Here is a 24,925-nt window from a genome sequence, read left to right as displayed (position 1 = left end):
CTCCTGAGGGACATGGAGCTGGAGTCCTCTGTTGTCATAGTGACTGAAAACCTGGGCTTGGTGGCTCTTCTACGGCAAGGGAGACTCAGTTCATGTCTCAGGTCCCTGCCCCAAGACACATTCAGTTGATGAGCAGCCCAAATTCCCCCGGGGTGGTAATCCCAATTTTCTTGCCATAGTAAAACTGCTTCTTTATTTTACAGGAGGCCAACGGGGAATCTGGACTTTCACGATTGCTCAGTGGCAATGAAGCTGCTGCCCCCACACACATTCCCAGTGGGGGCCATGTGGAGAGTAACAACAAGATGCCCTTCCCCTCCCAGCCAGGGTGTTATTGGCAAGGCCAGAATTCCCACCACCACCCCAACAACAAGAGATACACTCAAAAGCACTACAGATAAATCGAAATGAAATCCTAAAAAATGTTCAAGTAACACTCAAGAAGGCAGGAAAAAGAAAACAGATACCAAAAACCCAAGAATAAGCAGAAAACAAAAAAATGACAGGAAAAAAAATGACAAATTTAAGCCCTAATATATCAACAATTACACTAAATATAAATGGCCTAAATATACCAATTAAAAGACAGAGATTAGCAGAATGGATTTAAAAACTACATGCTATCTAAACTATATGTTATAAGTAAGAAATTTACTTCAAACATGATGAAATAAGTAGTTTTAAAGTAAAAGAATAAAAAAAGATATACCAGGCCAACACCAGTGGCTTAGTGGTTAAGTTCAGTGCACTCTGCTTCAATGGCCTGGGTTTGGTCCCTGTGTGTGGAACCACACCACTTGTCTGTCAGTGGCGATGCTGTGGCAGTGGCTCACATACAAAAAAGAAACAAAACACGAGGAAGATTGGCAACAGATGTTAGCTCAGGGCAACTCTTTCTTAGCAAAAAAAAAAAAAAATATATATATATATATATATATATATACCATGCAAATGTTAACCAAAAGAAAGCAGGAATAGCTTTATAAATATCAGATAATGTAGACTTCAGAGCAAAAAATTTACCAGGGACAGAGAAGGACATTACACAATGACACAAGTTTCAGTCTACCAGAGGACATAGCAATCGTAAATATATGTGCACCAAACAGCAGAGCTGCAAAATGTGTGAAGAGCTGAGCGAATGAAAGGAGAAATAGACAAACCCACAATTATACTTGGAGATTTCAACACCTCTCTCTCAACAATTGAGAGAACAACCAGATGGCAAGGATGCAGAAGAACTCAAAAACTATCAACTAACAGAATTGAATGGACATTTATAGAACTTGCTACCCGACAACTGCAGAATAAACCTTCTTTCCAAACGCTCACAGAACATGCACCAAGGAGACCATATCCTGGGTCAGAAAACAGCCTTGACACATTTAAAAGAATTGAAATCATACAGAGTGTGTTCCCTGACACAGTGGAATCAAATTAGCAACCAGTAACAGAGAAACAACAGGAAAATATTCAAATATGTGGAAACTAAACAGTACATTTCAAATCAATGAGTCAAAGAGGAAGCCTCAAGGGAAATTAAAAGGTACATTGAGCTGAGTGAACATGAAAAGACAGCCCACAAAATAGATGAAACTCAGCAGTGTTGAGACGGGAATTTACAGCACTAAATGCTCACACTAGAGGAGAGAAAAAGTCCCCAATCAATAATCTAAGCTCCTTGCTCAAGAAATTGGAAAAAGAAGAGAAAAGGAACTCAAACAAACAGAAGGAAGGAAATAAGATAAAAGCAGAAGTTAATGAAATTGAAAACAAAAATAACAGAGAAAAATCAATGAAACAAAAATCTGGTTATTTGAAAAGATCTACAAAATTGGCAACATCTAGCAAGATTGACAATGAAAAAAAAGAGAGAAGACGCAAATGGCCAATATCAGGAATGTAACAGAGGATAGCGACACGGACCCTGCAGACAGCCAAAGCGCAGTAAGGGAAGACTGCCACAACCCTACATGCACATTTGACAACTTAGGTGAAATGGATCAATTCCTCGAAAAGCACAAACTAACACAACTCACCCAAAACGAAATGATCTGAGTAGCCCCACACCTATTAAGGAAATTGAATTCATAATTTTAAAACTCCCAAAAAAGAAATCTCTTGGCCCAAATGGTTTCACTGGAGAATTCTACTAAACATTTAAAGATGAATTGACCCCAGCACTACACGATCTCTTCCAGAAAAACAGAAGAGGTGGGAATACTCCCAAACTCATTTAATGAGGCAAGTATTGCCCTGATACCAAACCAGACAAAAAAGAGTCCTAAAACCCCCCAAAAAACTGCAGACTAATATCCCTCATAAATATAGACATAAATTCTTAACAAAATATTAGCAAATAGAGTTCAGCAATATGTAAAAAGAATTATACCCTATGACCAAGTGAGTTTATTTCCTCGGTAGAATGCTGGTACCGTATCCGAGGACTGTTGGGAAAGACAGTCATGGACGCAGTGTTTTGACCCCCCAACTAGTCTGTGTGAGAATGGGCCTTGGTGGGAATGTAGATTGGGGCAGCCACTATGGAAAGCAGTATGGAGGTTCCTCAAAAAGTTAAAAATGAAACTACTGCATGACCCAGCAATTCCACTTCTGGGTATTTATCCAAAGAAAATGAAAATACTAACTCAAAAAAATATATATGCACCCCCATGTTCATTGCAGCATTGTTTACAATAGCCAAGATGTGGAAACGATCTAAGTGTTCATGAATGTATGAATGGACAAAGAAAATGTGGTATGTATATACAGTGGAATATTATTCAGCCATAAAAAAGAATGAAATCTTGCCACTTGTATCAACATAGATGGACCTTGAGGGCGTTGTGCTGGATGAGGTAACTAAGACCAAGAAAGACAAGTATCATATGATCTCACTTATATTTGGAATCTAAAAAAAACACAACCAGTTCATAGACACAGAGAACAGACTGGTGGTTGCCAGAGGCGGGGTTGAGGGGGCGAGGTGGGCAAAACTGGTGAAGGGAGTCAAGGGGTGCAAACTTCCAGCTATGAAACGAATGGGCCCTGGGGATGTACCGTACAGCATGGCGACTATAGGTAATAATACTCTATTGCATATTTGGAAGTTGCAGGGAGAGTGAATCTTAAAAGTCCTCATCACAAGAAAAAAAATTCTGTTACTATGTGTGGTGACAGATGTGAGCTGGACTTATTGTGGTGATCATTTTGCAATATATACAAATATCAAATTATGTTATACACCTGAAACTAATATAACGTTATGCATCAATTATACCTCGATGAAATAAAAAGGACAGGCCTTGGCTCGGAGCACTTTCTTACCAAGAGCTAAGGAGCCCCGCAGCCTGTGCCCGCCCACCACCTTCCTGGGAATCTCTCTCCCTATTTCAGGCTCAAGGAGCGAGCGTTCCTTTGTTTTGCTTGAACACGCACATCACTGGCCTCAGGCACTCCTCCGTCTTGCAGTATTCCAGATTCCTCGCTGGAGGGGAAGGATTATTGTCCTGAAGCACGAGAAGGGTGCAAGCAGGCCACTGCCCTGTGCCCACTGCGGGGGCACCTGCTAGCCCTGAGGGACCCACTCCCATGCCTGGGGCTAATCTTGCTCTCTCTCTTCTTGGTGTGATAAAGCCTTGTCCATCCAGTGCTTGACTGCGTTGTGTTTTCCTTGGCGACTCTGACACCAAGATGCAGCGGGCAGCAGCTTTTGGACTTCTTCCCTGGAGGCTGGCAGTGTGATGATCTTGCTATCCTCTGTGTCGTAGGAGCCCTCCCCCGGCACTGTCTACTGGTGCACAGTGTTCTGCTTGACAATAACTAGGATAATTCATCGTTTTAATAGGCTAGAAAAGAAAAAAATCATATCACTGTATCAATGGATGCAGAAAGAGAGTTTGAAAAATCCAACAGTCGTTCATGGTTAAAACTCTCTGCAAATTAGGAATAGAGAGGACCTTCCTCAAGCTGACAAAGGGCATCTAGAAAAAATCTACAGTTAAGAACATACTTATTGGTGAAAGACTGAATGCTGTCCCTGCGAGACTGAAAATAAGACAAGGATGACCTTTCTCCCCACTGCTAGTCAACCTAGTGCTGGAGGTTCTAGAAGCACAATAAGGCAAGAAAAGAAATAAAAGACACAGAGATGAGGAAGGAAGGAATAAAACAGCCTCTATTTGCGGATGACGTGATTATCTACGTAGAAAATCCCAAAGAATCCACTGAAAAACACCTAGAACTAATAAATGAGTTCAGTAAGGTCACAGGATACGAGATCAATGCATGAAAATCAATTATATTTTAATATTCTAGCAATAAACACATAGACACTGAAATTAAAAATACAATACCAAGGGTCGGCCGGGTTGTGCAGCGGTTAAGTTCACACGTTCTGCTTTGACTGCCAGGGGTTTGCCCGTTGAGATCCCGGGTGTGGACCTACACATGGCTTATCGAGCCATGCTGTGGCAGGCATCCCACATACAAAATAGAGGAAGACTGAGCACAGATGTTAACTCAGGGCCGATCTTCCTCAGCAAAAAGAGGAAGATTGGCAGCAGATGTTAGCTCAGGGCTAATCTTCCTCAAAAAAAAAAAAAATACCATTGACAGATAAAAACTAGACTATTGGTGGTGAGCACGATGCAGTCTATACAGAAACTGATAAATGATGCACACCTGAAATTACACAGTGTAGTAAGCCAATATGACCTCAATAAAATCATTAAAAAAAAATACAGTATCATTTACAACCACACCCCAAAAATGAAATACTTAGGTGTAAATATCACAAAACATGTATAAGACTTGTATTCTGAAACCTACAAAAGGCTGATGAAAGAAAATCTAAATAAACAGAGAGATATATTCTGTTCATGGGTTGGAAAACTCAACATAGTAACAATGTCAATCCTCCCCAAATCAGTAAATAGGTTTAATGTGTTACTATTGGAATCCAAGCAAGATTTTCTGTAGATTTAAGCAAGATTATTCTAAAATTATGTGGAAAGGCAAAGGAACTACAATAGTTAAAACACTTTTGAAAAAGAAGAATAAGGTGGGGCTGGCCCCGTGGCTTAGTGGTTAAGTTCTTGTGCTCCACTTCGGTGGCCCAGGTTCACAAGTTCAAATCCACTCATCAGCCGTGCTGAGGCGGCAACCCACATATAAAGTGGAGGAAGATTGGCACAGATGTTAGCTCAGGGTGAATCTTCCTCACCAAAAAAAAAAGAAGAAGAAGGAGCAATCAGTCTACCCAATTCCAAGATCTAGCTGCAGTAATCAAGACTGTGCTTGGTTGGGGGATAGATATATGGATCCATGAAATAGAAGAGAAAACCCAGAAAGAGCCCACACAAGTATGGCCACGCGATTTTTTGTCAAAGTTGCAAGAGCAATTCAATGAAGGAAGGTTAGTCTTTTCAACAAATGGTCCTGGAGCGAGGGATGTATCTTAAAATAAATGGAGTTTTCAATTCAATAAAATACAGTATTTCTTGGGCACCTACTCTGCACTAGGAGTATAGCAATGATGAAGGAAGGTCCCAAGTCTTATGGTCATGGTCCCAGGAGAAGTCCTGGGTGCTGGAGAAGGAATGTGGGCACCTGGGGTCAGAGACAGGGGGAGCCAGCTCCAGAAGAGGAATGCAGGAGCATTAACCTTTGCCTGGCTGGGTGCCCTTCCTTTTCTCAAAGACGGCCTAGTGGAAGGTCGCAGGCTTTCGGTGCAGACGGGCAGGTGTTCCATCTCCCATCTCTGCCCCGGCGTACCGATTGTCTGTCAACAGCTAACAGGGGTCCCACCTTCAGCAGGTGGTTGTGGGGTTCACACGAGTGAGCCCCACTAAAATGGTGCAGGGTGGGACCCGGTGCATGTTAGAGTGAGTGTCGTCCTTGTGTGTCCATGAGCCTGGAAGGTCTCTGTGAAGGAGCAGAGAGAGGAGCTGGGGGCGGGGCGGGGCCGTGGGGGCAGAGAGGGAGAGAGGCCCCTCCCCACCTCCACCTGCTGTGGGCTCAGGGCTCTCAGACGGACACCTTAGCAGGAGGAGGAGAGCTACCAGTTTCTGGGTGATCTAGACACGCTCCCAATTTTCTACTTGAAGTTATGGAGAGGCTGGGGGCCTTTGTGCTGGAAGGGACTTCAGAGCACATGAGCCAAGGGACCTGGCCAGGGGGCAGCTGCACGGTGGGCAGAGTGGGACAAGGAGCAAAGTTAAATCCAGTGTCGCCACTTCCTGTCTGCGCAACCTTGGGCGAATTACCCAACCCCTCCAAGATCCGGTTTCCTCATCTGGCAAATGCGGAGAGTAGATTTCAGAGGTTAAGGTTGCTGCGAGGATTGGAGGTGACGCATGTCAGCGGCCTGGCCTGGGTAAGGGCCGCACAGAAAGCAAAGCATGTTCGACGAAGCTGGGTTTCAAACCCACTTAGAAGCTGCGTGACCTTGAGCACTTGCTTCCCTCTCCTGCAGAGATGAGATCGTAAGTGCTGTCCACTGGGGCATGGCGAGAATCAGAAAGACTATAACCCGAGGACCTGTGACAAGTGTGGCACATGGCAGATGTTCAATAGATGGTGGTCTCTCTTATCACCGGGGTCCTTGCAAATCTATTTTAAACAAAGCCTGATTAGCCTCTAAGGGAGCGCCAGGCACTCAGGGGGCCTTTGAGGGGCATCTGTCGAGCGACCAGCTCAGTAAATGAATCTGAACCGCACCTGTGAAAGGTGTGCTGAGGGAGTGGCTCAGGCAGCGCTCCAAACACAGCTTTGCACCATACCCAGTCTCGGAGTCTCGGGGAGAGGTCCCTGACCCTGATTCCTTCTCCCGGAATTACATCATCTCAATCATCTGGGGGAGGATAGCCAGGCCAGTCACTGGGGCGTCAGCTCAGGCACCCAGTGATCGGGGCCCCAAATGCCCAGAGGGCGCTGGGCAATCACCGGCCCCGCCTCTCTTCCCCTGGGTGAGCTGAGCGGCTGGGCTGGCCATCCTGCCTCTCAGCAGCAAGGGGGCCCTTCCTCGGAGGTTTCTGGCCTTGTTCTGAGCCAGCTGCCCTCGTGGGCAGGAGAGTTTTCTTCCCAAGCCCCAAGGGATCCCAAGCCCCTGGTTCTCAGGGATCCCTGCAGGAAACTGTCCTCAGGGGCCCCATACGTGGGTCCAGCGCTGGTCCGGGTGCTGGAGACGCCGCAGTGCTCAGCCGCAGCGTTTAGTGAGCACCTGCCACGAGTCAGAAGTATTCTAGGCTGGGGGTGTAGCCAAGACTGACAAAGGCCCTGCTCTCGTGGCTAGTTGGAGGATAGACACTTAAACACATACACATAATGACAAGCGCTGGCAAATTTCAGGAAAAGAGCAAAATGCTCTGCAAGAAGAAGGGCAAAGATAAGTTCACAAAGTCCCTGCAAACGACCACAGACAGGCTCACAGGAGCGCCTCGCGGCACGGTTTACGAGGCTGAAATGTGCAAACAGCCTTCATGTCCACCCGGGCCATGGACTGAATGTGTCCCCTAATTTGTATGTGGAAGCCCCAGCCCCCGACGTGATGGCATTTGGAGGTAGGACCTTCGGGAGGTCATTAGGGTTAGATGAGGTCACAAAGATGGGGGGGTCTCATGATGGGGTTAAGGATCCTCCTTGCTCTGAAACTCTAGAGTCATGTATCCATGTCCCCTGCAGGACATGTCCTCACGGGCTCGAGCAGACATCTCACATGTGACACAGCCAGGACCTGCAGCCTGACCCCCAGCCCACCCCCCTCAGAAGGTGCCAGCTCCATCCTTCCAGATGTTCCATCCCCAAACCGTGGAGTCATCCTTGACGCCTCTGTTCCTTGTGCCCCACGTCCAGTCCATCTGCAAATCCTACTGGCTGTACCATCACGATACGTCCAGAATCTGACGGCTTCCCACCTCCTCCACCGCCACCGCCCTGGCCTGAGTCCCCGCCATGTCACCTGCTGGACTGTAACAGCTTCCTCGCTGGCCTCCCTGCCTCCTCCCTTGTCACCTACAGTCTATGCTCAGGCAGCCGCCAGAGTGATCTGCTCAAACAAGTCACATCATGGTCCTCCTCTGCCCAGAACATCCCCACGGCTCCCCGTGTCACTTTCAGCGGCAGCCGAATTCCTCACACAGCCTGAAAGGCCCAACGTGACCTGGCCCCTATCTCAGACCTGCCCTCCCTCCCTCACTGCATTCCTGACACTGGTCTCCTCGCTGTTTCCTGAAGCCACCACGCACATCCCTGCCTCGGAGCCTTTGCACTGGTTCACCGGCTGCTCCCTCAGTCTGGAACATTCTCCCTCCAAATATCCACATTGTCACCTCCTTCTTTTGCTCAAACACCACCTTCTCTGACCACCCTGTTTAAAATCACAGTGCACGCCTTGCCTGCACTCCTGATGCTGCTGCCACTGCTCCACTGTTTCATTTTTCCAGAACACTAACATATGACAAAATCCACCTATTATATTTATTGCTGATTGGCTGTCTCTTTACACAAGAAAAAAGTTCCATGAAGGCAAGGCTTTTGTCTGTTTTGTTCACTTCATATCCTCAGTGCCCAGAACACTGCCTGGCAAACAGCAAGTATTCAATAAATATTTGTTGAATTAACAAAACCACTTTTGACTTGTTCTCTTTGTGGCTTATTCACAGACAATTTAAATCCCAAATTGCTGAAGAAAACAGGGAAAGAAAAACTACCCCAGGACACCTAAGACTTGGGGTACAGCCCAGCTCTCCCGCTGACTTGCTGTGTGATGGTGGGCACGTCACAATCCCACTCTGTGCCTCAGTCTCCCATGCACAGAACGAGGACTGGATTTGGGTTCTTGGAGGGCCCCCCAGACTCTGACAATGGAAGACTCCCTCCTCTGGCTTCCATTAGAAGCTCGAACTAGTCCTAATTGTATGACCAGCCAGAGAAATTGGGTTTATTGAGACCTACCACATGCAAGGAATCACATGGACGCTTGAGAGCATCAGTCCTGGCCCCACCACCTGCTGGCACGGGAAGTGGGTTCTGAGCCTAGAGAAGGTGGTTTGGATCCTGGATCCCACTTTGTGGGTTGTGGGGCCTTGGAAGTATTATTCCGCTTCTCTGAGCCTCAGTGGCCTCATCTACAGCGTGGGCGTCATGACCGGCCCCACCTCACGGGGACATTGGCATGAACTCAGTCAGATCCCACTGCCCAGCTCTGAATTAATGAGGTGAATTCTTTGTTTCAAAGCCAGAGCAAACAAAACACACACACACACACACAATCTAGACCCCCAAACACACTCTGCTCACTCCTGATTCCCATGCATGCCTCCTCCAGGCGTTCCCTGCTGGGAGTCCGTCCACCCCCCTCACCCGTCACCCACTAGCAGGGAGAGGCAGCACCCACGGCCCACGTGTGACCACAGCTCCGCGGCTGAGTGAGTGTCCCCGGAGCAGGTGTGGCCCCACCTGCGATGTCTAGTCTGACACCCGGAGGCCCCACAAGAGGCAGGCCTCCTGGCGTGTGCAGGGGACACTGGCTCCCAGGCCAGGAAGCTCACCCCCCGCCTCCAGCTCCACCAAGCGCCACCCAGGCCACCTTGGGCAAATCACCTTTCTTCTTGAAGCCTCTATTTTCCCTTCTATAAAAAGAGACATAATACTAAGCCCATATAGCCCCGTGTTGTAGTAAGACGCAGATGTGATAACGTCTGAAAAGCTCATGTCACTTGGACAGGGAGCTGGTAAACCCCGCACTCTGGAGCAGAGTGCCTTTGGTTCAAATCCTGGCTCTCCCACTTTCCAGCTGTGTAACCTCCCCGTGCCTCAGTTTCTTCTTCTGTAAAACGGGAATGAGGATGGTACCGACCTCCGAGAGCTGCTATGAGCATGAAGTGAGGGAATTATAATAGTTCGTACTTCACAGGCTTGTCCTAATGAGTTACACCACGTGAAGCGCAGAGACGGGCCGGCACAGAAAACACCCCAGAGGGTGAGTTATCACGTGGGACACTCATCCCAAGCCGGGGGAGTCTGAGTGTGTAGGCTGGGCTGTGACCTCTTGCCCCAACCCTTCTTCGAGCCTCCCGGTTCTCTCCGTTCTCCTCTAACTACGCCGTAGGGCAGGGTGGGCGAGGTTGGGTGGATGCAGGGGTTCGCGGCCCCAGGCGGGGACCACCTGCAGGCTTCCTGAGCGCCGGGCCCTTCCCAGGAAAAGGACAGAGCCAGCCTGCGGTTGATTCTGGCCCTGACACCCGTGCGGGGCCCGAGGGCAGCTACGGACCAGGAGGGGCTCAGCACCACGCCCGGGACCTGAGTTGGGAGGGGCCAAGCCACTGGCCACAAACCACAGGGGCTGACTCATGGCTTCCCCTGGGCCATATAAAGGAACCAGCCCAGGGGCTTCCTGCAGCCGGAGGGACGATGGCCCAGGGGACAGTGATCCATGTGGCCCCAGAGCAGCCCACCTACGCCGTGTGTGTGCTGGGCACCGACACGCAGTTGGATGTCTACGGGTGAGTGGGGGGCGTCTGGGGGTGGAGTCAGGTCCAGTGATGCTGGAGGAGCGGGTTCTGCTGACGCAGGACAGGTGGTCGGCCGAGGCTTCAGGCTCCAGCCTCTGGAGCCGCTGCCCGCGGAGAAGCTGGAGAGAGAAGACCCGAGTGGCCCTGGGACGTGCCTGGATTCAGGGCAGTGGGTTCTCTGCCATGTTCAAGTGGGATTTCCCCAGGGCCTCACCACAAATCCATTATTAGGGGCAAACAGCATCATCTCCTTTCACCATTGAGGCACTGGAAGCTCAGAGAGGGTCTATGACTTGCCTGAGGTCACACAGCAAGTGTGCCCTGGAAGCCAAGCTAGACCGGGACTTCACAGCCCACACTTGGTTCCCGGTGCGTTGTGAGCCGACACCACTCAGCCAAGCCTCCCTCCGTGGGTGCAGAGGCAAGACAGGCTCTGGCATGGGAGAGGCCGAGGAGGGGGACCCAGCCCTGCTGTTGGCTAGCTGCGTGGTCTTGGGAAACCAAGCCTCAGTTTCCTCGTCTGTGGAATGGGGATAATACCCACTTCACAGGGTGTTATAGGGATTAAATATGAGAAACCATGAGAATGTTTGTTAGGCACTTAGCACAGTGCTGTGCAAATCGCTGGTAGCTGTTCATTCATTCATTCTTCATTCATTCATTCATTCAACAAATATGAGTTGAATCTATCATATGCCAAGTCCTGTGCCAGGCTCTGGTTAAACAAGACGGTTCAGGAACGTTCTCAGCGAGTGCGCACAGTTGGCATCATTGTTGTTGTCAGTAACAGTAGTGGCAGCCGCTGGCTTCCTCCGTCCCAGGCTGGGCGTCAGTGGTCCTAGTGAGGCTCCCACAGGAGTGTCTGGGACATTTCCTTGAAAGTGTCACTCGGTGGCTGACCCGGGAAGAACAGCAGTAGTGTCTGGGCGGCCTCCCAGGACGCGGAGGGGAGGCAGGAGACGGCGGGGCTGAGGAGCAAAGGAAAAAGCGATAGCCTGATGGCGTCCGAGGACACCGGCTCCTCTGGGGGCGTGCTCCCCGCTCAGTGCGACATTGTGCCCTGCGTTCAACCCCCTGCACGGCTCACATGACAACGGCTGATGTGCACATCATACTCCCACACGTACTCACTCAACAGCCGTACGAGGTAGGCAGTGCTATTATTCCCATTTTACAGAAGGGGAAACTGAGGCTCCGAGAGGTGAAGTAGCCACACGGTTAGTAGGTGGGGGAGCCAGGATTCACTCCCTCCCCTCTCCCCCTCGGTCCCTGGACCGGCCCTTCCCATAATTTCTTCCCTGTCCTTCTCACTTGTCCCCGGCTAGCGCCTTCGTCCTGTCTCCCGTGCAGCCACCGCCTTCAGTGGGGTCTGAATTCCCCTCTGAAAACACAGACGGGGTGGGCACCCCTCCTCCCCAGCACACGCGCCTCCACACCTTTGCACGAGCGGTGCCCTCGGCCGCAGGGCTTGGAGCCCCCAAGGGTTAGAAAGACGGGTGGTACAGGCCGGCCCAGACCGTGGGGGTGGCGCCTGTCCCGGAGACGCTCCTAGAGACCCTGGTCGTGATTCTCACCCCGAGCCTGGAAAGGACTTGCCCTGCTCAATGGGAAGCATGTTGATTGCAGTCACAAAAAATCCCACCAGCCGGTGATGCGCGCTGAACCCCGCCGAGGGCTCTCTGCGCTCCCAACTTTTACCAAAGCTCATACAAATTAAAGGAGGCTTGAACCCAGGACTGTCTGCCTCCCCAGCACGCACTGCCACCCAGTGCTGTGGGGTTGGTCGCCCTGAGCCCGCTGCCCAGGGGGGTGGACCTCGGGCAGCTTCCCTAGGGCTTGGGAAAGGCTCAGAGTGGGTGGGGGGCCAGGAGCTGCCATCCGTGGGCTCCTCCTCTTGCCCCCCAGGGTCTCTTTCTGGACAGGAGACCACACAATGTGGCAGCGGGGAGTGTGGGCAAGGCTGTTGGTGTCTCTGAGCCTCAGTTTACCTATCAGTGAAATGGGAAAGTTAACACCCACCCCGCTGGGTTGTGGTGAGGATGAAATTATAAAGTACATGCCGAGGGTCCGGTGGAGTGGTCCCCTTTCCTGGAGGATTGCACGCGCCACTGAGTGTGACAGTGCTATGGGCACCAAGCGCTGCCCAACCGCTGGGAGGAGACGCTGGATGTGGAGTTGGAGGAAGGATGTCAGTGTTGTCACTTGTCTGGGACTCAGGCTCTCAGTGCGGCTCCTGCAGAAGCTGTCGGAACTTACGAGAAGATTCAGCTCTGGGTCGTCTCACAATCACACACACACTCACACACACACACAGTGAAGACCCCCATATGTTTGCGGAAGTTCCTTGTTTAGGATCCGAGACGGTCTGGAAAAGCCAAAGGAAACAACACACGTCCTAGAATCAAGTCCCAGCAGGGCCTCACCTCTCCGAGCCTCAGTTTCCCCATCGGGCAGAGAGGGTGGCTGTGAGGCCTGGAGACGTGGCTGTAAAGCCCCAGAAGGTGGCAGAAGCACCTGTGTGCGCCCTTCTCCCTGCTCCCGGTGGGGAAGTCACCCTGGGCAGAGCGAGCCGAGATGGACAGCACCGCGGGCCCCGTGCTGCATGCCTGTCGGCCCCAAGTCTCCGTCTTCCCATTGTTCTTTGAGCCCCTTGTTCGTTTTCCTGTTGTACTAGACACATGGCGTGTCCCTCTCCATCCGCCTCCTCCTGCCCCGGCCCCTGGGCAGCTGGGGTGGCCTCTGGGCGGCTTGGCAGGCATGGAGGCAAAGAGCTGCACACAGAGCAGAGAGGGAGTCTCCAGGCTTTGAGAGAGAAACGAGGGCCTTTCTTAAGTTTCGGTTGGCCAGGCATTTGCAAAGCAAATGTCTAGCTTGTAAACCCAGGGCACAGCAGGGTGAGGTGAATGCAGAGAAAGAAACAGACATGATGTGGTGGAAATGACATCAGCTGGGCTGCAAGTGGACCCAGACCTGCCACCAGCAGCCCCATGACTTGGACACTTTGCCCCTCTGTGCCTCAGTCTCCTCATCTGTAAAACAGGCGTAACAGCACCCCGCCCACAGGGTGACTGTGAAGATGGAGCCACGCACTGCATGCTTCACTTAGTGAAGGTCGAGATAATCCGGGCAATGCCATCAGGACGGGGGATGCGCAGCCAGAAATGTCACAGAGGGCCGCAAAAGTTCCAGATGCTGAATTCTCGGACAGAGAAGGAGGAGAATAGTGTGGCTACAGGGCGTGAGCTAATGTCTTGCCTTCCCAGGGACCCGTTCTGTTTGAGATATGAAAAACGTTTTTATGTATTCCCCCTTTGCTGTTCACACCCTCTTGGTAAGGCAAAGATTGGCACGGCTGACTTTTTTAATCTGCTCGAACCTATCACTTGTTTTATCTTTTTTCTTATGAGGAAATTGATTTTAGTTCCACTGTTTCTTACTTACCTTCCACCTTTCTGGAACCCAGCCGTCACATCCCCTGAGAGGCCAGGGTTTTATCTAAGGGAGAGGCAGAGACTTCTGTGATGGAAAGACAGAAAGAGGGACTGTCGGTTTCTACTGCTGCTGTAACAAATTACACAGACTTAGTTGTTTAAATAACACAAATATATCATCTTACAGTCCTGGAGATCGGAAGTTCAAAAATGGATCTCACGAGGTTATTCCTGAAGCTAAAATCAAGATGTCCAGAGGGCTGATTCCTTCTGGAGGCTCTGAGGGATCCATTCCTTGCCTTTTGCAGCTTCTAGAGGCTGCCTGCATTCCTCGGCTCGTGGCCCCTTCCAGCGACTGCATCCCTCTGGCCTCTGCTTCCATCACCACATCTTCTCTCGCTCGGACCCTCCTGCCTCCCTCTTATAAAGACCCTCGTGGTTATAGTGGGACCACCTGGATAATCCAGGATAATCTCCCATCTCACGATCCCTAACTTAACCATATTTGCAAGTCGTCTTTTCCATGTAAGGGAACACACGCACAGATCTGGGGGGTTAGGCTGTAGTCATCTTTGGGGAACCATTATTCTGCCTACACAGAGGGGAAATCTCATTTTGAGGAAGAAATCCCTCTTGGTTGGAGAGTTGGGGGAAGGATTTGGTGGCGGGGGTCCCCTTGAGATGGGCCTTTGGGACTGGATTGGATTCTGAGAGAAGGGGGCATTCCAGATGAGGGGCAGACGATAAGCAGAACCTGGAAAATGAGAAAGTGTGGGCGGGTGTGGGGGACCTGGGAAGGATTCTGTTGGACTGCAGCGTGCGGAGAATGTAGGGGGCCGGTAGATGTATAAAGGAGGCCGGGGCCAGCTCTGGGATACCCCAACCCCGTCACACAGCAGAGAAGCAGGACGCCTAAAGCTGAGCCTGGGGAAGCGACTTCCCTTCTCTGTGCCTTGGTTTTCTCACCTGTGAGATGGAAATGATAACAGCACCCATCCTACAGGTTGGTGGTGAAAACCGAGTGAGTTGATATACAGAAAGAACCTGAACGGGGTCTGGAGCAGAGGAAATGTTCTGTGTGTTCACTGTCACTCAAGTTTAAGAGCTTTAAATTGACGCCATGGGGACGGAATGAGGGCCCAAACCAGGGTGGACAGCAAACGAAATAAAACCAGGGGAATGGAAGCTAGGGAAGCGTTGGGAAAGCTTTTCTCCTCTTTCATCTGCTTCGGATCTCATTAGTTCTACAAAACATGCTTCAAAAATTCATCTACTGAAAGAAAAATATCAAAACGTTAGTGATTGTCTCCGAGTGGTAAGACTCCGTTTTCTTCTAGGCAATTCCTTCCTTCCTTCCTTCTTTCCTTCCCTCCCTCCTTCCTTCTTTTTCCCTCCCTCCTTCCTTCTCTTTCCCTCCTTCCTTCCTTTTCTTCTCCTCCCCCTCCTTCTCCTCTTCCTCCTCCTTCCTTCTTCCTCTTCCTCGTCCTCCCCCTTCTTTCTCCCTCTCTCTCTCTTTCTGCCTTTTTTATCCTGTATTAGTTATCCATCACTGTGTAACAAATTGCCCCCAAATTTAGAACAACAGCGTTTATCATCTCGCAGGTTCTGTGGGTCCAGGTCCAGTGTGGCTTAGCTGGTCCTCTGCCTTGGCGTCTCAAAGGTTGTGATCAAGGTGTCCGCAGAGCTAGGGTCATGCTAAGGCTCCTCCGGGCAGGCTCTGCTTCCAAGCTCACTAATATGGTCCTTGGCAGGATTCAGGTCCTCGTGGGCTGATGGACTGAGGGCCTCGTTCCCTTCTCTGGGTTGGCAGGGAGCCTCCCTCAGTTTCTTGCCATGCGGGCCTCCCATGGCTCATACTGTGGCGGCTTGATTCATCAAGGTAAGGGAGCTGAGAAGGAGAGAGCGAGGGAGGGAGACAGAGAGAGAGAGGGAGGGAGGGAAGTCTTCTGTAACCTTATCACAGAAGTGAAGCCCACAACTCTTGCCATTTTCTGTTGGTTGGAAGCAAGTCACTGGGTCCTTCCCACACTCAGGGGGAGGGAGTCACACAAGGGCATGAGCACCAGAGGTGGGGATTGTGGGGGCCAGCGTAGAGGTCTGTCTACCACACACTTTTCCTGTATTTTCCTAATTCTCTATAATGAATATACAGAGCTTCTGATATAGAGACAAAGAACTTTATTACAAAAATGAAAATAGAAAACATAATCATAAAATCCACGTCTCTATGACCTTATGGCGTGGGATCTGCCCTCTCGGGAGTCTCCCACACAGTTTGAATCTGCTGCAGTTTCTTAGCCCTTCTGCCTGTGGGTCGTTCACTCTTGCAGAAAAGGCTGCTCTGAGCATTCTTGAACGTGTCTCCTGGTGCACACGTGCAAGAGAGTCTCGAGGGCGTCTGCCGAGGAGCGAGGAGCGGGTCGCTGGCTTTGGGGCAGGCTGATGTTTGACTTTGCAAGATAACCCTGAGTTGTTTCACAAAGTGGTTAATTTCACACTCCGCGAGCAGCGTGCTAGTTCCCTCTGAACCGTATAGTCTATAGCGTTATTTTCACCAACCAGGTGGGCGTAAACCCCATCTCATTATGGCCTCGATGTTTTCATCTTCCTTCTCAGTGAGGCGGAGTGCCTCCTCACATGGCCATCATCCATTTGTGTTCATCATTCATTCAAATTCTGCGAATGCCTGTTTGTGTCTTTCGCCCATTTTTTTCTATTAAGTTATTTGCTTTTTTCATGTTGATTAGCCTAAGTTCTTTAAATATTCTGGATGCTAAGCCTTTGTCGGTTTTATGCTATGAAGAACTTCTTAGATTATGCTTGTCTTTTCACTTTATAGAGTCTTTCGATGAACAGAAGTTATTTATTCTCACTTAGCTGAATGTATCAGTCTTTTCTTTCTTGCTTATTGGTTTGGTATCTTGTTTAAGAAAGGGCATAAAGATGACCCTGACATGTTCTTTTAAAAGGTGCAAATACCCATTCATGACAAAAACTCTCAGCAAACTAAGAATAGAGGGGAGCTTCCTCAACTTGATAAAGAATATCTACAAAGACTTCCAGCTAACATCACACTTAACGGTGAGAAACCTGAAGCTTTCCCACTAAGATCAGGAACGAGGCAAAGATGTTCCCTCTTGCCATGCTTTTCACATCATACTGAAAGACCTACTGAATGCTTAGGACTAGAAAAAGAAATAAAAGGAACACCAACTGGGAAGAAAGAAAGAAACTTGTCTTTGTTCACAGATGACATGATCCAAAAGAATTGACCAAAAAACTTCTGGAACTAACAAGCAATTACAGCAAGGTTGCAGGATACAAGGTTAATGTAGATAAGTCTATCACTTTCCTATATACCAGCAAGGACCAGGTGGAATTTGAAATTAAAAACACAATACCATTTATATTTGCACCCCCCAAAATTAAATACCTAGGTAGAAATATAGCAAAATATGACTGAGAAATTTATGAGAAAAACTACAAAACTCTGATGAAAGCTATCAAAGAAGAAGAGAAGCAATGGAGAGGTATTCCATGTTCATGGATAGGGAGACTCAACATCGTCAAGATGTCAGTTCTTCCCAATTTGATCTACAGGTTCAATGCAATCCCAATCAAAATCCCAGCAAGTTATTTTGTGCATATTGACAAACTGACTCTAAAGTTTATAGAGAGAGGCAAAAAAACCCAGAATAGCCAACACAATATTGAAGGAGGAGAACAAAGTTGGAGGACTGACACTATGCAACTTCAAGACTTACTGTGGTATCACAGTGTGTGAAATCAAGACAGTGTGGTATTAGTGAAGGAACAGACAAGTAAATGAATGGAACAGAACAAGGAGCCCAGAAATAGCCCCACATAAGTACAGTCAACTGATCTTTGACAAAGAAGCAAAGGCAACACGATGAGAAAAGGTAGCATTTTCAACAAATCTTGCTGGAACAACCAGACAGCCATATCCAAAAAATGAATCCAGACACAGACTTTACATTCTTCACAAAAAATTACCTCAAAATAGATCACAGACCTAAAGGTAAAATGCACAACTCTAAAACTCCTAGAACATGACATAGAAGAAAATCTAGATGATCTTGGGTTTGCTGGTAGCTTTTTAGATACAACACCAAAGGCAAGATCCCGGAAAGAAAGAATCAACAAGCTGGATTCACTAAAATTAAAAATTTCTGCTCTGCAAAAGACACCATCAAGAGAACGAAAAGACAAACCACAGACTGGGAGAAGATATTAACAAAAAGCATATCTAATAAAGGATTGTTATCCAAAATACACAAAGAACTCTTAAAACTCAACAGTAAGAAAACAATCTGATTGAAAAATGGGCCAAAGACCTTAACAGACACATCACCAAAATAAATATACAGATGGCAAATAGCAAAGGAAAAGATGATCCACATCATAGGTCAACAGGGAAATGCAAATTAAAACAACGAGAAGTCACTACATAGGCATTAGAATGGCGAAAATCCAGAACAGTGACACCACCAAATGCCGGCAAGGATATGGAGCACGAGGAACTCTCATTCATTGCTGGAGGGAATGCAAAATGGCGCAGCCACGTTGGAGGACAATTTGGCAGTTTCTTAGAAAACTAAACACACTCTTATCATATGATCCAACAGTCATACTCCTTGGTATTTACCCAAAGGAACTGAAAACTTATGCCCAAACAAAAAGTTGCACATGGCTGTTTATAGCGGCTTTATTTACATTGCCAAAAATTGAAAGCAACCAAGATGTCCTTCAGTAGGTGAATGGATAAGCAAACTGTGGTCCATCCAGACAATGGAATATTATTCAGTGCTAGAAAGAAATGAGCTACCAAGACATGAAAAGACATGGAGGGACCTTAAATGCATATTACTCAGGGAAAGAAACTAATCTGAAAACGTTACAGACTGTATGATCCCAACTACATGACATTCTGGAAAAGGCAAAACTATGGAGGCAGTAAAAAGATCAGTGGTTGCCAGGGGCTAAATGGGAGGGAGGGATGAACAGGGGGAGCACAGAGGATTTTTATGGCAGTGAAACTACTCTCTATGGTACTATAATGGTGGACACACGTCATTATACAATTTTCCAAGCCCATAAAATGTACATCACCAAGAGTGAACCCTAATGTGAACTACAGACTTTGGGTGATAATGACATGTCAGTGTAGGGTCATCGATTGTAGTGAATGCATCACTAGTGGAGGATATTGATAATGGGGGAAACTCTGCATGACTAGGGACAGGAGATATATGGGATATCTCTGTACCTTCCCCTCAATTTTGCTGTGAACCTAAAACTTCTCTAAAAAATAAGACCTATTTTTTAAAAAGATTCAAAGTTCTGTCTTTCATATTTAAGTCTTTAATCCACCTGGAGTTTGTTTTTGTATATGGTGTGAGGATGGGATCAATTTAATTACTTTTCCAATTTAATTATTTTCCATATGGATGAGTGATTGTTCCAGCATCATTTCTTACATAATCTTCACTTTCCCCAGTTATCTGCAAGACCACTTCTGTCATAGATCAAGCAGAATCTCTCTTCAGTTGCATCTGTCATTTGTCTTTGCCTGAGCCATTACAACACCCATGGCTTCATAGTAAGTCATACCTGGTTGAAAAAGTCTCTCACCTTTTGCTTCTTTTCTTTACAGGGTATTTTGACTATCTTAGGCCCATGGTTTTCCTTGTAAATCTTGGAATCAACTTGTCAAGTTCCATGAAAAACCTTGAAATTCCATTGAATGTATAAATTCATTTGGAGAGATTTTATACCATTATGATATTAGCCTTCCTAAGCATGTTCGTGCTATTCCTATTAATTTGTGTCTTCTCTAATTGCTTTCAGTAAGGTTTGAGCATTTTTCTCCATAAAAACCTTACACATCTTTTGTTAGATTTATCCTAGGTACTTTATAGCGCTTTTTTTCTGATGAAAATTATATGTTTATTTTAAATTATTTTTTCCAACTATATTATTGCTGGGGTACACAAAAGCAACTGATTTTTGCCTCTCCACCTTACTAGCTACCTTATTAAACTCTTACTACTTCTTTTTAACTTGTCTGTACATGCCTTTGAGATTTACAAATAATCATATTGTCTATAAATATTGCCAGGGTTTTTTTTTCTTACTTTTCAGTCTTTATACCTTTTACTTTTATTCTCTTACTGCAGTGGCTAGAACCTCCTGGACAATGTTGAAAATATGTGGTGACAGTGGGCATCCTTGTCATGTTCTTGATTTTAAAGGAAGGTTTTCAATTTTTCACTATTAAAGATGATATTTGCTGTGGATTTTCTGTTTAGCTTTTATCAACTATCCACACACACAAAAAAAATCTGCTTTTTCTGTAGTGATTTCTTTTTATCTTCCTATCTTTTTTCCCTTGGCCAATCTTGCCAGAGGTTTATCAGTTTTATCAGTGTATTTTGGCTTTGTTGATTTACTTGTTTTCTATTTCACAGATTTCTGTCATCTTTATTTTGGGCTTTTCTGTTCTATTTTATTTTTCTACATTCTTTTTCTGTTTACTCAATTTTCAGCTTTTTTCTTCTTTTTAAAGATACATGCATTTAAGGCACAAAGTAATACCTTTAGCTCCCCCAAATATTAGAAGTGTAGTATTTTAATTATTGCTCAGTTCTGAGTATTATTATTTAGTTTCATTAATTATCCTTTGACTTGTAAGTTAGTTAGAAGTCTGGTTTTGAAATTTTCAAATGTAAATTGGAGTTTATGCTAGTGACGCCTAACTTACACTGGGATCAAGGAATAGGCTCCGTATACTGTATGTCACCTACTCTTTAATATTTGTTGAAACTTCCTTTATGGCCAATTACGTGGTCAAATTTTTTAGTGATCCATATGCACTTGGCTTGGAAAAATGTATATTCACCAGTTGTGGGGCACAGAATTCTACACACGTCCACTAAATCAAGCTTGTTAGTTATGTCACTATTTTTTTTGTCTGGTTAATCTATGGTTAGTTGAGAAAGAAGAGTTGCAATCTACGACTGTGATGGTGGATTTGCGAACTTCTCCCTGTATTTCTATCCATTTTTGCCTTACATATATTGAGGCTGTGTTTAGAATACCTTCCAGGTGAGCTGAACCTTATATCATTAGATTGTGATCCTCTCTATTGCTAGCAGTGTGGTTTTTGTCTGATATTAATATACCCATCCAGCTCTCCTTTGATTATTGGCTTAATGTATCTTTCTTCCTTTTTTTTTAACTTCATCTTTCCCGGATCCTTATACTTTAGGTGTGCCTCTTGCAAATAGCATACAGCTGGACTTCATTTCTTTATCTAGTCCAAAACTCTTTTTTTTTAACTAGTAACATTAATCTAATTACATTTATTTTGACTATTTATATATTCGGATTTGTTTTCACCGTTTATTTTTAGTTTCATTTGTCCAATTTTTTCTCTGTTGCCTTTTGCTCTTTCATTGTCTTTTTGAGACTGTTTCTCTTCTTCTTCTGTTACTGCATTTTCTGCCTGTGTAGAAATGTATGAACTCCGCTTCCATTCTCTTGGTGAATACCTTTACATTTTAATCAGAGAATTTTAACTCTATAAGATCTATGGTTAAACACTATCTTAATTTCCTCTTCAATGAAGGACCTCAGAATACTTCAACTCTCATTATACCTCCCAATTTACATCCTGATCTTTTTTTAATCCCACAATTTTGATATTTTTATAACTTTTTTAAAAATACAGACAATATTTTCCAAGACATTTACCATTTTATTTGCTCACCATTCTTTCCTGCATCCCAGACCATGCTACCGGCATCAGAGATCTTCTCCTTAGAGTGTGTCTTTAGAAGTCGCTTTGGTGAAAGTGTGTTGGTTTTAAAATACCAATTTTTCTTCATCTGAAATGTCTTTATTAAAATATAATTTTGTTGGGTATACAATTCTAAGTTAACAGCTACTTTCTTCAAAATACTTTGAAGATACTATTCAACTGTTTTTTTAGATTCTGTTGTTGCTGTTGAGAAGTCTGCTTTCAATCCGATTTCTGTTCCTTTATAGGTGATCTGACTTTTCTCTCTGGATCCCCTTCAGATCTTCTTTTTGTCTTTGGTGTCCCTCAGTTTAACCGCTGTGGCGTGTGCATGGGTGCACACGCAGAGAAGGGAGTCCCTGGAGATTTCTCTCACTTCTCACGATCTCAGCCATGCTTTAAAAAGTCTATTTTAACCACAGACCAGTTGTTTTCTAAGGGAAGGTTCTTCAGAGCACTGGTCTGCCACAATTCCAGAAGCAGGAGTCTGTGTGATTCTCTGCGTGTTGCACAACCCTGTGTGTGCGCATCCGTGAAGCGTAAACCTCTGGGTGTGCACATCGCTCTATGCTCACATCCATGAGTGTGTGTCTTCGGTGTGCACATCTCTCTGCAATTTCCCTGGTTCGAGTGTAAGCCTCCAAGTCAGGGGATCTTCTTTCTGTTTCTCGCCACCTCCTGACAACCTCACATACTTACTCCCACGGTCAGGGGCAGACCGGCTGCCATCTGGTGTTTACACTTGGGAAAAGGGGGAATGCTGGGGAGAGCGGTGGTGGGCCAGGCCCTGCCTCACTGTGGCTCTCTGTCCTCCCCAGCTCTGCCCCCAAGGGCTACACATCCTTCAGCATCAACGCCTCCCCGGGAGTGGCCGTGGATGTTGCCCACAGCCCTCCAGCCAAGAAGAATGCCACAGGTTCCCCCAAGTGGCCCCTGGACCCTGGGCTGGAGGTGACCCTGAGGATGAGAACTGCCAGCCACAGCACAGGTGACCAGAAGGTGAGTGCGGCGTTGTAAGGTGGGCCGTGTGGGAGGAAGCCAGCAGGTCACGGCACTTCCGTTACTCACAGTCTGTCCTGCACTGACCCACAGCCCCAGACCTGGCAGAGCCTGCTTCTTTCTGGAAAAGCTCGTGATGGCTTGTTCCAGCCATAGCGTCCTCAAAAACAATCTAGGAATGCCAAGGTTTATGGAGGCCACGGCTTTGATTAAATTCATTCTTTCAGCAAACGTTTAATAATCACCTACTACCTGCCAGGCGCCACCAGGCACTGGAGGTACAGAAACGAAGAAGACAGGTGAGGCTGCAGGCCTCAAGGCGCTTACCACCTATGGGTGAGGGCATGAGGTATACAGAGGTAACCAATTACGGACGGTTGTGAGTGCTAGGAAGGCCACAGCCAGGCAGCCCCGGGACACCGTGCCCGTGTGCTTAGTTTCCTGTGGCTGCTGGAACAAATTACCACAAGCCACTGGCTTAAAACAACAAAAATGCATCCTCTCACAGTTCTGAGGGACAGACGTCTGCAATGAAGGTCTCAGCAGGGCCACGCTCCCTCTGGAAGAACTTGGGGGAGAATCCGCTTTTTTGCCTCCTCCAGCTGCTGGTGGCTGTTGGCGTCCCTAGACTGGTGGCCACGTCTCTCCAACACCCGCCTCTGTGCTCACACTGTGTCCTCAATCAAACTTCCCCCCACCTCACTCCTCTAAGGACATGTGTCAGTGCATGTAAGACCCGCCCCATTAGCCAGGATGCGCTCACCCAAGATCCTTAACTTAATTGCATCTGCAAAGAGCTTTTCTCCAAATAAGGTCACGTTCACAGGTTCCAGGCATTAGGACATGGACATATTTCTTTGGAGCCCACCCTTCAACCCACTGCCTGTCCTTTGACTGCAGATGAGCTCAACAGGACCCCCCAGGGTCCCACAGAAATTTGGTCCAGTGACCACTTGTTCCCAGCAGGACAGGACAGGCAGTCTCCCTGGTGGGGCAGAGTGTTGCCTGCTGTAGGAGCACAGAGCTTGGACACCAAAGCAGGTGGGGGAGGGTGCAATCAGGGAAAGCTTCCTGGGAGAAGTGGCAAGCTGAAGGATAGGACGAATGACTTGCCTAAGAGAGGGAGAGAGGAGGAGAGCTCTGCATAGGGCATGTGGCCTGTGTGCACACTCTGGACGAGGAGAGGGTGAGACGCATGTTGGGGAAACTGAGGAAGATCTGTACGGCAAGAAAGGAGGGTGGAGCAGCAGGTGGGGGGGGAGAGACAGTCAATATGAGAGGGCTTGGCATCAGGGGCCTCATTTTCCGAGGGCAACCGGAAGCCAGTGAAAACCTTTCACCCAGGGAGTGACAAGACCACATTTGCGTGTTGAAAAGACCCCAGTGGCTGCCGTGTAGCGAGTACACTGGCTCTAGGCGGTAGACCGAGGCAGGGAGACCACTCAAGAGGCTGAAGCCACGGTCCAGACAGGAGGTGATGGTGACTGTGACACCTCCCTGGACCCCGACTATCTCGGGGACGGATGCAGACACCTCCGCGCGTCCCCTCGGGAGCTCCTTTTGGCGTCAGCTCCTGGGTTTGGGGCGGGGAACTCCCCTTGCCTGTTTTCCTTGGAAGTGTCAATCCTGACGCTCCGCCCGCTTCTGGCCAGGCTGCGCCAATCAGACGCGTTCTTCCTAAATTTTGAACCTTGGGCAAAGGGGCTTGGTGTTTTTTATTCTCGGAGAGGCTGTCCTAAAGACGCCACCACCGGTCCAAAACGCGTGCTCCCCAGATCCTCTCGGCCGGGCTCCAGCCTGGCGGGGTCTGCTTCTTCGGTCTCCTCCGTCCCTTCTTCCCGCCGGGCCGGTGTCCGTGGCTTATTCCCAGCGCTCTCCCTCTAAGGCCTCTTCCACCACGTCTCCAGCTGCTCAACTCCTACTCCCCTTCCAGGATCTGCCTCAAAGTGTGCCTCCCTGACCTGTCCAGGCAGAGTAAGCCCTTTTGGGCTCCCATAGTCCCCTCTTTTCTGTGTCACAGTCATTTACATGTTTTGCTACCCCTCCACTGCCACAAGTTGGGGTACTCCTTACAGGCTGGGGCCACTTCTTGCCCAAGCTTGTCTCCTCAGCATCCTGCCCTGAGTTGGCACATAGCGGGGGGGGGGGGGGGGGGGGGGGGG

At 47.7% G+C, this 24,925-nt stretch overlaps 1 protein-coding gene across 2 annotated transcripts in view; it reads left to right on the top strand.

Annotated features, from left to right (window-relative positions):
* The first annotated feature begins 10,413 nt into the window (after positions 1-10,413).
* Positions 10,414-24,925, top strand: part of PADI4 (peptidyl arginine deiminase 4) — a 33,430-nt gene continuing 18,918 nt past the window's right edge. For both annotated transcript variants that reach the window (XM_046660015.1, XM_046660016.1), the window contains exons 1-2: positions 10,414-10,505; positions 22,583-22,763. In XM_046660015.1, coding sequence (XP_046515971.1) covers positions 10,414-10,505; positions 22,583-22,763 — 273 coding nt within the window. The remainder of the gene's footprint in view (positions 10,506-22,582; positions 22,764-24,925) is intronic.

Source organism: Equus quagga, chromosome 5 (assembly GCF_021613505.1).
Source record: "Equus quagga isolate Etosha38 chromosome 5, UCLA_HA_Equagga_1.0, whole genome shotgun sequence".
Lineage (NCBI taxonomy): Eukaryota > Metazoa > Chordata > Mammalia > Perissodactyla > Equidae > Equus > Equus quagga.
The sequence above is the reverse complement of the archived record's forward strand: the minus strand, read 5'-3'. Positions and strand labels throughout refer to the sequence as shown.